The 13,187-nt window shown below is 41.9% G+C and overlaps 1 protein-coding gene across 1 annotated transcript in view; it reads right to left on the bottom strand.

Annotated features, from left to right (window-relative positions):
• The window catches only part of enah (ENAH actin regulator), a 101,021-nt gene extending 92,036 nt beyond the window's left edge, over window positions 1-8,985 (bottom strand). The window contains exon 1 of the mRNA XM_061753180.1: window positions 8,758-8,985. Coding sequence (XP_061609164.1) covers window positions 8,758-8,762 — 5 coding nt within the window. The 5' untranslated portion in view covers window positions 8,763-8,985. The remainder of the gene's footprint in view (window positions 1-8,757) is intronic.
• Between the last annotated feature and the right edge of the window lie 4,202 nt (window positions 8,986-13,187).

Below are 13,187 nucleotides of genomic sequence, written 5' to 3'. Positions count from 1 at the left end.
GGGGCATTAGGATGTAGAAGGCATTACAGCCTGCCATGCAACCCTCTCCCCGGCAATGACATCTGCTGCCTGAGGTTACATGCGTGGCAACAACAGCACTTACTCTGATATGTCGAAAACACAGGGGGAAGCTGAATAACACATTGAAAATGTTACATCAAAATGATTTGGGAAACAGTCAAAGCAAAGCATAAGGACAATAAACAAAGGAGTTGTCCAGAGTAATTAGGGAAGGAGTGGGTCCATTGGAAAAAAAAAAAAAAAAAAAAACAGACGAACACCCAACTGTGTGTACATCGTCTCAAGTGTCAATATATGGTAACCCGGCAGCTCACAGTTTCACAGCTGCTGCTCAAAAGCTGTTAGCAGACGGAGAGAAAGCATTGTATTGGAGACCTCTGAAAGTTTCATTAGGGTCTCATTTTCTAGATGGGAGCTCGTTCGTGGAAGACGTTCGATTCAGAGAATTGTTAAAAGTACGGACCGTAGGTTACGGTCAATCGTCGATACAGGAACGCATATCCCGAGTTTCCTTTCCTCCTGGTTCACTCTTCTCTAGGAGGCGCTAATGCACATAATCTGCTAGCCAACTGGCAAACAAATCAAAGATAAACGATTTTGCGCAACTAAATATATGACTTTCTTCTTCCTCCTCCTCGTCCCCTCTCCTTCCATGAATCAGCAATGCACAGGCCAAATCTATGCAGAAAATTCAAGTAAACCCATAGCTACTGTGAGCTGGGTGCAAAATGCTCCCTTAGCCAACCAAAATGAATTATTCAGAAAGTACACACCGTGCTTGTCGCCGCTGCACACACTGGCGCATGTCTTATTTGGACCGAAATCAATTAGAAAGCCATTTTTCTGAGACACGCACAGCCTTGCATGAACGAGGGCATAATAAGGCTTGTTGATAAACATGTAAGAACAGTCATCACTTTGTTCGTATTTTTCTTACGATTTAAGTGGTACATACATTCCTGTCACAAATCAATGCAAATTTATAGAGCACAATTCAAAAAAACAACCGCAGTTGTAAACAAAGTGCTGTATATAAATAAAAACCAGACCCAAAAAAAAGTCCAAGTTGCTCCTGACAACCAAACTGAGGAGATATCGCTGTTTTATACGAACAAGACCAGAAGCCTAAACATATTAATAAAGTACTTTTTCTAATAATACCATTGTCCTGACATACAAAATATAATGCAAATAAGTAGACTGCAATATACTATACTGTATTGTATTGTGATAGCAAGTCTTTTTATTGCTTCCTTTTGGCAAACTACAAATAAAGAAATACAGAATCCATCCATCCCTTTTCCGTACCACTTATCCTCAGTACGGTGTAGCGATTATGGCTCAAATAAGAATAATTATTAATTATTCTAAATAATTAATTTAGAATAAAGTAATAAGCCGGGAGCGACCTTTGCGTTACTTCCGGTTTATTATCATTTTGATTTCATTGTTAAAATCAAACTAATGTCTTTTTCCAAGCTTAACTTTAGGCGAAATGACGACAAACCTTTTTAATCAGTCTCATGATCTGGAGGTTGCTACACTCTCCGACATTTTGAGTCCTAGGTTACAGAGGATTACTTAAATTCAGAACACGCACAAAATACGACCAAGAGTGGACTTTTATGGTATGTTTAATGAAACACAACTACAACTACAAACGACATCAAGAAAATAACACTAAGGGTAAACGAAAGAAATCAAATTAGGCGTACGAAAATGGAAAAGAGGACATCGTGTGTGGTCGCTGGGCTAAAATAAATGAGCGTTTAATGCGTTGAGTCAGAACGAGAGAAGGCAAAGTTGGGATTTTGTATGAAGCTAGTAAATTCCCCACAATTATTACACACTGATGTTGTACATCATAGTAGGGATTGCAGTGTCGACTCACGAACGCAGATCAGCTGGTCTTTTGGGGTGGTCGTCCTCCGGACCTCACGCGCGAAAGAAGCAGGTTCAGTTGAAGAAAAACACAAAAATAAAAAGAAATAAGTCAGTTGTTGTCCCGTTCGGGATGCGCTCACAACTTCCCTGCCGGTTGACCTGGTGGCGGGCCGAGCTCTGGCCCTCAGAGGCGATACCGGCAATTGCTCGTTGAGGCCCCGCCGACCGATCGTGGATAGGGAAAGCGATCGGTCGACTTATTTGATCGAAAACGCCGCCGGGCTTGGTTGCGGCGGGCGTTTTCGCGCACGTGGTGGCACTCTGAGGCGCCCGAGGACAAAAAAGGGAACCAAAGAAGGGGGACGGGTGGCCACCCAGCTGGCGAGCTGCCAGCACAGGTACGAGGAGAAGGAAAAAGAAGCCTCGACTCAATTCCAACTCAACTCAACTCTCTGAGAAAGGTGTAAGTTGAGAGTTAAATACTCCGGGGGCGGGGCGTAGGAAGAGGGTGTGTGCTGACTTGGGGAAGACCACGCCCACCAGCCTGAATCCCGTCTGCAAATTTTAGTAAACGGGTTTTTAAAATAATATTAATGACCTGTCAAAAGTGAGAATGGGGACACAGACAGCAAGGCGTACATTTGGAATATTTCTACAGAGTTTGCAAGATATAAGAACAGACATTTTATCTTCCGTTAACAAACATCAAAGGCACGTCCACAAGTTCTGGCGCTTGCAGTTCCTCTCAACGCCAGTGGGTGGAGCCTCACGCGCATGGGTGAATATTAACAACATAGTCTTCCCCAAGGAAGGCGTCTTTTGAAGACGGGAATCAAGATTTGACGGGAAGCTGCTAATTAGGTTAAGGTCCACTTGACGTAGACCAGGCACTGTCCTAGTCGTCGTTGTCACATAGCACGGTAGCGCAGAGGAGTAGGGTTCTCAAGTGGGTGCGAGTCTCTGTGGCGCCTTGATTTGCGGAGCGCATGCCCACTACAACGGTCACAGGTGTGCTGGCGCCTATATCCCCTGACTCCAGGCGTTAGGCGGGGTACACCCTGAACAAGTCGCCAGCCAGTCAATGGGTAGTTAATATAGTTAGTCTTCAAGAAACCTACCATACATGTTTTTGGAAGTCAAACACCTGTGCGGTCATTCAATTTGACATTTGACCAAAATTTAGAGTAAAATACACTTCAAAAGGAGATCTCGGTTCAGTAACGATCAAAGGAATAAGTTGAGGATTAACTTTTACGGTTTTGTGTGGCTTCTTTGCCGCCATTATCACCACATGCGTCATCATTTATCCAAGTAAAAGTATTGTTGTTTTGTACATTTTAGTGGGGGTTTTTTTTTTTGTTTTTTTTTACATTTGTTTTTAATAAAATGAAATTTGTGTGATATGGAAGATCCATCAGCTACACAACTCTCCACCAGATTGTGAATAAGAAAAAAAGAAGAAAAAAAAAAAAAAAAACTAAAAACACCCAAACAGTCGTTAACTTGATTTAAACGTAGTTCATGTTCTTGGTGAGTTCGACAGTGTCACTTTTTGGTTTTGTTTACAAATGATTTGGCTAGTTGACTCCGCTTCGTTAATGTTGTCCCTTTTCAAGTTGCATATTTCCAATCAAAATTTGAAAATTGGATCTTTTTAGCTGCTTAATTTGTCACAAAATGGCACAACCTGACACGCACTTTGCCATTAAAAAGAACCGTTCCCTAACTTCATTCATACACTTGTGAGGCTATAATTGATTGTTCTTTTGTTAACATAAAATTACCTGGCCTTTTTAACCATATTTTTCCATACTCTACAAGGTCACTTTTACACTAATTAGACAGCATATCTTTGAACTAGCCCTGATAATTTATTGAATGAGAGAGAGAACCTCGACAGTAGCCAGGACCAGACTTTTTTTTTTTGCATATTTCACCCTCTCCTAAGCGCAAGTCATTACAGATGAGGTACTACTGCCCCCCAAAAAAAATCAACATACTTTGGTATCAAGCATGCACTTGACGCTGTAGGATGGAAGATGTATGCCTCACGTTTTAGGATCTGATCAGCGGCAATGAATTTAATCTCCGCAGTCCTATTATCCTTACGTGCCCCATGTGTGGTACTGTGATTATTTAGTATCTTTTCTTGTGCTTTCCCGCACAGTAGTTTTACCAAGAAATAATTAGCTATTGTATTTGGGGAGTTCCTGAATCATACATGCGGTTCACAGGAAGAATCTCAGGAGCATGAAAAAGAAAATTCTTTTCAATTCTTTCAAGGCACTGACAGACAAGACAAATGAGCAGTTGTCCTCAATGTCTCCAGGGTCAATACGGGATGCTTAAGATAGCTGGTCATGATGCTTTGCGTTTCCATTACTGCTTTGCAATCCATGCAAATGTAAAGCTGCGTGTTGGGTTTGTGAGCAAACAGGAAATGTAATCGATAGCCAAAGGAATGTGAACTAAGGCAACACTCGTGAACTGTATTCCTTTCTCTGAACAGCCAAATTATGAAGAGAACCTTGCTTAGGAACATCACTGGTGGTTTGTCAATGATACATTGGGTAATATCAGTCGTAGTTTGTCTTGGACCTCAACTCTGCCTTTTCCAGATGCTAATCTGCAGGGGGGTTTTTTTTGTTTTGTTTTGAAATTAAGATTGCAGGTGCATATTGCACAAACCCCAATTCCAATGACGGTGGGACGTAAAACGTAAATTAAAACAGAAAGCAGTTTGCAAATCATTTTCTACCTACAGTATATTTATTGTTCATACTGATAAACTTTGCTTTGTGTTTTTTTTTTTGTTGTTGTTGCAAATATTCTCTCATTTTGAATATGATGCAACAACTGAGCCTTTCATGGATGCTCCGTTTATATCCAATCAAGTCACTCACCTGTTTCCAATGAACCTGTTCATCTGTGAAATGTTCCAAACTGGTGTTATTTGAGCATTCCTCAATTTTCCCAGTCTTTTGTGTCCCCAGTTGTTTTCGTTTTTACCTCCATGACAACAGAAAGCTGAGATGTACACTGATGAGCCATTGGCTCCTCTAAAGTAAATCACACAGCTGAGATGCCACTGGTTCGAGTTGTACAACATCATGACCGGCCAGATGCACCTATCGGAAAACAAACGTACAGCTTCACAAAGTAAAAGGTGAGACGCTCAAACCTGGCTCAGACAGTCAATTTAGATATGAGAGTCAGTTTAAGACCAGCAAGTTATTTAACCATGCATTAATCATATCATGTTAGCTGATGATACTGTTTGTCAATAGGTGAAAAAAAAAAAAAAATCCAAGGTTCTCGTTCTTTACAACCCGACAGACACGTAGTCTGTCTCTCACAAACAAAAAACTGGGCAGCCTCCGCAACTTTTGTTTCCAAGTTAACCCTGGCGTTTCGTCTCGACACCCAACTGTAAGTTCACAGCATTCCGTCCTCTCATTCCCAGTAAGTGATGTCAGTGGCGGGAACTTGCCAAAGCCGCAGGATGGCAAGGACGCCGGCTTGCAGGTTAAATAAACAAGCCTTCTGTCAATCACACACACAAACTGAAGGAAAGATTTAGAGCTTTGTAAAAAAAAAAAAAAACTAATCTGTCTGTCAGCGCTACAGTCACATTTATGCCATTGTTTTGTTTTCACTTGGCCGATGGTTTGAGAACAGCATGACATAAAAAAAAAATAAAAAAAATACAAATAAAAACATTATCCCTGATAATAATCAATAGAAAATGTACACTGACAAGTTCCATCATTTGTAGTTAGCAGCTCAGAGGTAACAGATGATTTCCATAGCAGGAATAACAAATTGATGCTATGCTATGCTATTGATGCTAAAATAAAAAAGTACAAGGCCATATGACAAAACGGTTGATTAATAAGAAGACCTTAACTTTATCAGGAAAAAGTTTCACCTCCCCCCCCCCAACAAGAAAGGAAAATAAAAGATCTTCAATGACGATGTTCCTACAATCACATTGTGATCTGCTCTGTTCACCATTGGGAAAAGAACTACATTACTCCAATGAAACAACCAGACGAGTGAATGGAAATTCAATGGACGGGTGAGGGCGAGGTTCTTTGGATGAGATCCTAAGTGAATGAAGAAGCATCTTCCACATGTTAGGTGACCTTCCATGACATGTTCAGCAGTGGCAAATGTCTTTACACGGTTATGTCTATTTTGGTTCTGTGGTCATGATCACTTTTCTTTTATTCACATTTCTATTTTGTTCACATATGTGACGCGTTGTCACAAGGTTGCAGAGCAGCAAGTATGGGTGAAAGTGACTTGCACACCGTTTTTCCCAAAAGTGACTCGAACTTTTGAAAAGCCCCTCGCTTTGCAAACGTTTACAGCCCTGAAATCAAGACATTGAATGGATTTATTTCCATTCCAAATTGGCCTCGTTCAGATCCGACAACACCACCGGTCACAGGCCAACTCAAACCCGTGAGTTCCGACGCTGCAAGTAAACCGGTCTCCGCTTCTCTCTTTTATCTGTGGTGTCAACTGCTGCGCCTGGGAGGCACGTCGCCTGTCCACAGTTGTCAAGGCGTGCTACAGTGACTCGTCACAGTTCACTAACCCTGACGACGTCGCTTATCTTCCTCGCCTCGATAAGCCGACATCAGCGTTATGCGCGGCCTAACGCATTGCAGGCAAGTCGACTGACTGCCAACCATTTCTTTATTTTTAGGAATGAGCTCTGTCCTGGTACCGTCGACCTTAACAGATGGAACTAGAATGGCAAGAATACAATGAAACGTACATTTGGATCACCGCAATAATTCTGGATCCAGATCGAAACAATAAGCAACACTTTAGTCGTACTTGGGTCACGCCAATTAACACACTAAACTGCACAGCTTTTAGGTTTAAAAAGTCCAGTTGCAATATTTGGATGTCTTCTTTTTATACCTCGGCAAGATGTTAGGTGCTCCATGTTTCTTTGAATATTTGTGCTATAGTATGTGCTTTGGGGCTACATAAATGACACTTGTTGAATACTATTGATGCTGGCAAGGCAACACACAATTCAACGATAGACTATTATTATTATTATTTACTATTTCGGTTTTATTACATGGAGAAAAAAGAAAATTGGAGAAAATGTTATTGAATATGTCGAAGTTGAACACATAATATGTAGTGTGTATACAGAGGGGCCTTGAGATATGAGTTTAACTTGTTCTGTGACTACGCTCCTAAACCAAAACACGCAAATCACTTATGAGATGCTAATTATCGGCCGATACCGATAGCACCGATATTCAATATTTACGACCAAAACTCTTCGTGTGTTGGGAACGCCAACTTCTCCCGTGTCGTGGCTGCTCAGTACAATATGGCAACAGCAATAATTCAAACTGAATATCAAACAATGGACATTTTTAAGTGGAGACTCGACTATGAAGTACAAGCAGATTTTATACAAATGTTAATGTTGTGCTGCCCCTCTGCCTCTCAGTGTCCTGCATGAGTCAGCTGTGAGCAGCTGGGACTGCCATTCATACAGACACATGCTACACACCAGACGCAGACACACAAAAATACCACCCTTCTGGATACACATCTGCCCCTTGCAAAAAAAAAATTTTTAAAAAAGGCAATCAGAACAATAAAAGAAAGTTGTTGTCATGCTGGAACGTGCACAGCAAGCTGCTCTTGAGCAACAACTAAAGCTTTTGTTCACTTCAGTTTGGCCTACAACTGGATGCAATTAAGGCCTTTCATTAAAAAAAAAAAAAAAAAAAAAAAAAAGTAGTCTTATCCACTCTTCATGTCTCATATTTAACACAAATTCACAATAGGTTTCATTCCAGATTCAAAAGAAATCAAAACCACACACTTGCACTGAGGTCGTTCGGGACTGAAATGAAATGGAGCAGATGCATTCCTGTAGCTTGGGATCATTGTTGCCCTTCGAAAAAGTCAGCCAGCGTTGTGTTCTTGGCGCGCTCGGCGAAACAATGCATCGAGGTTACACAACAGCAGCAATTTGCCCTCGAAAATGAGCACCCGATGTCATGTTTAAGGGAGAATCCCTCTGGTGGCTCGGTGTCAGTCTTTGGGTTATGAAGGTGAGCGCCGCACGTTGAAGTATAAACTGTCATTTGGGTCAGAGGCATATTTCTAGCTTTCACTTCCCACAGTCGGTCATTCAGTGGGCATTGCCCTTTCAAAGGCCGGTGTCAAACCGGTGGCCCGCGGGCCAGATTCGGCCCACCACATCATTGGATGCGGCCCACGAAAGCCAATCATGTCTTTTGCTAAAATACCAAAATTGCAAATTGTCTTCACTTTCCATAACATTTAAAGTAAATTGAGTATTAGTCGAAACCATTTTTTTTTTTTTTTTTTTTTTTTTACTGGCTTCTGATTTCCAAACTAATCATCACAAGAATTTGTTGCGTATATGAAACGATGAAACGATCCTGCGCTAATATGGGGTTCACAGTCAAAACGGCCCTCCGAGGGAAACCACAACAACAGCACCCCCCCCGTCATAATCCCTCTTGTGTCCTCCTGCGTTGTGTGGGAGAAGCCGCGGAAAACAGCACACGCCATTCCCAACCCCGCTCGTTCGAAATGCTGCACAAGCAAGTTGCCCGCCCTTCACAAAAAGCTGGCCCAAATTTTCATAACGTCATCTTGAAAACAAGCACGGCAGACATGGCGCTGTGTGGCGTATTCCGTTATCCCAATCGCATTCGGAGCATACTTTAGGGAGCGTCGGCGCTGCCTACATCGACATGTTTAGCTAGTATGCGCTGCTCCCAACTTCGTTGGTCTTTTTTTTTTGGGTGACATTTAACGCAAACCGGGGCTTCTTACCTCATGGTGAAAAGTGTCGTCACGTCGAATATTTCCCGGACAGGCTGGTGTTTCGACGACGTGTGACTTGCTTGGTAGTTTTCACCAAAGTTCGCCGTTCTAGGCTTCAAGGCGAAGACGTGAATGAGACAAGCCAAGTGTGTCACTTTTTGTCAGACCAGCCGAGAAAAAGTACAAACAAATAAAAAAATAAAAAATATATATATATATATTTTTTTTTTTTTTTTTTTTTTTTTAAATAAATCACAACCCGCAGCAGTAAAATTCTACATGGTCAAAAGTATTGCTGCTCCACTTCTGGTGACGACTCACGGAAAGTAAAGTGAGGGGGAAAAAAAAAAAAAAAAAAAAATGGCAGTTTGGGGGGTTTTGGTCACGTACTTGAAGAACTGATGTGTTGCGGCGATGAGCCGCTCGGATGCCGAGCCGCCGCAGCTGAGTGTTCGGCTGGAACCAGTGCTGCGTTCAGGGACATGCCGGAAACTTTTGGGGTAACTTTGCGATGCGTTTTTCACTTCCATTCAAACGCATATTGCTAATACACACTCGAGAAGTTATTTTGGATCAAAATAAGTTACTGGGTAGTGGGTATTATTTAAAAAAAAATAAAAAATAAAAAGTTGACACCAGTCGCTCTGCTGTAAAACCTTTTTGGGTGGAGTATGCAAATACTGGAAAAAAAAATTGCTGGCTATATAGTTTAGGTTTTACGTTTAACAACATAAAAACAACATTTACTTATGTATTCATGGAAAAAAAAAATAAAAATAGGGAGATTAGCGAATTTATTCGTGAGTAGGTCGTTTAAATTTGGACTTTGTGTGCGTGCGTGCGTGCGTGTGTGTGTGTGTGAGAGAGAGAGAGAGAGAGAAAGAGAGAGATTTGTCGTCGAGCTCATGCACTATATTTATAAGATTTCCCATCGCACTTTAAGGCAGCATGTGACGCCATTGGCCAGACGTAGCACGTCCAGGTTGCCCCTGACAACCAAACTGAGGCGAACTCGCTGTTTTGTATGCACGAGACCCGAGGCCTGAACATATTCATGAAATACTTTTTGTCATAATAGGATTGCCTGACATACAAAATATCCTGCAAATAAGTAGACCACAATAGAAAGAATCTTCTTGCATGTCTTATGTCCCCATCTATTGCCAGACGACCTGCATTCATTCCATCCAGCGAGGACATCTTCTGGTTTGGCTGGTGATTGAACACCTTCCATCTCCATGCTGAGAATCACTCTTCAATTGGATGTAGTAGTAGGAGTAGTAGGACTTGGACTTTGGAGTCGGAGGACACAGGTTCAAGCGGGTATCAAGTCCCACTATGCACAAAAACGTAAAAATGGCAACTAGTTTTTTTTTTTGGAGCGATTGTAGTCTGCTTGCTGGCGACTGTCGACGTACCCTTGAACAAGGCATTGTCCTTCCCAGTCCAGCTCAAGTGGTGCAGCACTCCCTGCACACCTTTCACTCTCAATCTCTCCTTGCATTCCTGCATGCGTGTGATGTGGTTCTGTGCGTGCTTCAAACCTCAACATCTTCATTTCCGCCACCTCCAACTCTGCTTCCTTTTTGTCTCTAATCCGTCCATCATGGCTGGCCTCACCACTGTTTTAGAAACTTTGCCCTTCATCCTAGCAGAGACTCTTCTGTCACATAACACCCCTGACACCTTCCTCCACCCGTTCCGACCTGCTTGGACCCGTTTCTTCACTTCCTGACCACACTCACCATTGCTCTGGACGGTTGACCCCAAGTATTTCAAGTCCTCCACCCTTGCGATCTCTTCTCCCTGTCGCCTCACTCTTCCCCCACCACCCCTCTCATTCATGCACAAATATTCTGTTTTACTTCAGCTAATCTGCATTCCTCTGCTTTCCAGTGCATGCCTCCATCTTTCTAACTGTTCCTCCACCTGCTCCCTGCTTTCAATGCAGATCACAATGTCATCTGCAAACATCGTGGTCCACGGGGATTCCAGTCTAACCTCATCTGTCAGCCTATCCATCACCACTGCAAACAGGAAGGGGCTCAGGGCTGATCCCTGATGCAGTCCCACCTCCATCTTGTTTGGCCTTTGCAACCTCTACCTTCACCCTACGTTGCATCTCCATGTATTCCTTTCTCCTCTCCTCAAGTCCTCTCAGTGTCCCAGTTCTTCCTTCTTAGCTAACCTCTTTCCTTCTATGATTTCCAGTACTGTTAGGTTCCACCACCAAGTCAACACCCTCAATTTGAAGTTTCAGCCTCATCACTCGATCTGATACTCTTTTCACCTCCAAGACATTCTTAGTTAACTCTTCCTTTAAAATCACCCCTACTCCACTTCTCTTTCCATCTCCACCATCGTAAAATAGTTTGAACCCTGCCACTAAACTTCTAGCCTCACTGCCTCTCCACCTGGTCTCCTGGACACACAATACATCAACCTTTCTCCTAATCATCATGTCAACCCATTCCCGAGCTTTTCCTGCCATGGTCCCAACATTCAAAGTCCCCACATTCAGTTCTAGGCTCTGTTCCTCTTCTCTTTCTGCCGAAGAACCCGCTTTCCACCTCTCCTTTGTCTTCAACCCCCAGTAGCTGAATCTCCACCGGCCCCCTGTCGGTTAAGTTAACACTATGAACTAGTGTTAAGTAAATTCAACACTGACCTGTGTTTAATTTCAACAACTAAGAGTGTTATCCCTACTCTGTCAACTAAGCCTGTGCCGCAGCCAATCGAGGAAGGTAAAGAGGTGCTCCGTGTTGTTGGGACCAATTGTAGGGATGTGGCAGCGGACCCTATAGTCGGAGATGGTAGCACACATAGTAATATTGGCAGCCTCCCTCAATATCAGCCCATGGTTGATGACATTTAATCATCCCGAGCCTCACTAAGGTGCTTTGACCGACCATCGTTATGCAAAGTCAATCCAAATACAGTTTTTTTTTTTTAAATAATTACTTCAACACTAAATCCCATTCTCTGAACACAATCCTCAGTGACCTAAACTCATTTTTTTTTAATCAGACATGCTTTTTGGCTAAACCTTCAACAAAAAAATATTTGCCTCGTTTTAAACTCGTGCATTTAATGTTTTCAGTAAATTGACTTGACTTGAGGTATATGGAGAGAAATAAATTATATTTTTATCAGTCTGCAGCATTAGTCTTGTCTAGTGAATTTACGAATTGTATATTTGCACTTTCTCTGTACTTCACTTACAATACGCACTAATCACTAAGAAAGTGTTTTAAGTTCGAAAAGGCAATGTGTAAATGGTTCAGACAAAATGAAGTCGTATGAAACGCGTGTGTTTCAAATGAAAACAAAATATTGTTTCTATAAATGAGTGTATGGTTGTGTGTGCATAGTTGTGTGTAGTGTTTTGAAAATGAATAAATAAATAAATTTCCCTGTCCAGCCATGCAATTCTACTTCTCAGTGATTAGCGATTGCAATTCATGTAATAAGTGTAATTGCAAATACTATATGCAAGATGGATATGAACCAAACACGAGACAAGACCAATGCTGCAGAGTGATGAAAATAAGATTTATTTCTCTCCATATACTCAAATCAGTCAACATATCAACACAGAGAATGGGTGAAATTAGAAATGAACAAATTACGGCTTCATGTCCATGTCCTTGACGTTGACTCGCCCCTGCCAACATGTCCGCTCCGCAGGCACGGCCGTTAGCTTGACTCGGCACTTTCTCTTCATATCTGTGCTCTCGTCTCATTATTTCCTGTTTAGTCACAGGCACAGTGTCAAAATAAAAACTTCGACATATTATTGGTTGTACGTCTCGATATGTGTTTATATATTTTCTAAATACGTAGAATTTTTCATAGTTGAATAACATTTGCTTGTTGACAATGGTATGATTGGTTCATAGATAACTACATTGAGCCAGGACTTCAAGAGTGGCCGCCATCTTGAACCGGAAGTCCAGCGATTATACTGCTCCGCCATTCATTTCTATTTAGGGCATAAACGCGCATATATATATATATATATATATATATATATATATATCCATCATTGATACCTAATGGTGGGCGAGTGATGCCTCATGAAGCACTGAGGCTTTCCTAACAATTGTGCCGGAAAAGATTCAAAGCTTCAAGGCTTTCAGTGATGGTGACATCTGGTGGACAACTGAAGCCATAGCAACCTCTAAAGCGCACGACTGAAGCACTGGCACTGTTTCCCACGACAGCAATAAAAGTTCAGAAAAGTCTGTATGGTCATTCAAGTGTTTTGTTTATTCTTCCCAAATAATGGTCATATCGTCATGACAATAAAATACGCAGATGCTCTCCCCCATACTCTAAAACACATTCCAGATTAGCACAAAGAATACATGCAAATGACAAAAAGGGTTTAAATGTTGGTTGGTTGTCATTGGCTCAGAATGCGTTGAAACGCCATGAAA

Source organism: Phyllopteryx taeniolatus, chromosome 18 (assembly GCF_024500385.1).
Source record: "Phyllopteryx taeniolatus isolate TA_2022b chromosome 18, UOR_Ptae_1.2, whole genome shotgun sequence".
Taxonomy (NCBI): domain Eukaryota; kingdom Metazoa; phylum Chordata; class Actinopteri; order Syngnathiformes; family Syngnathidae; genus Phyllopteryx; species Phyllopteryx taeniolatus.
This window is presented reverse-complemented; position numbering and strand designations above follow the sequence as displayed.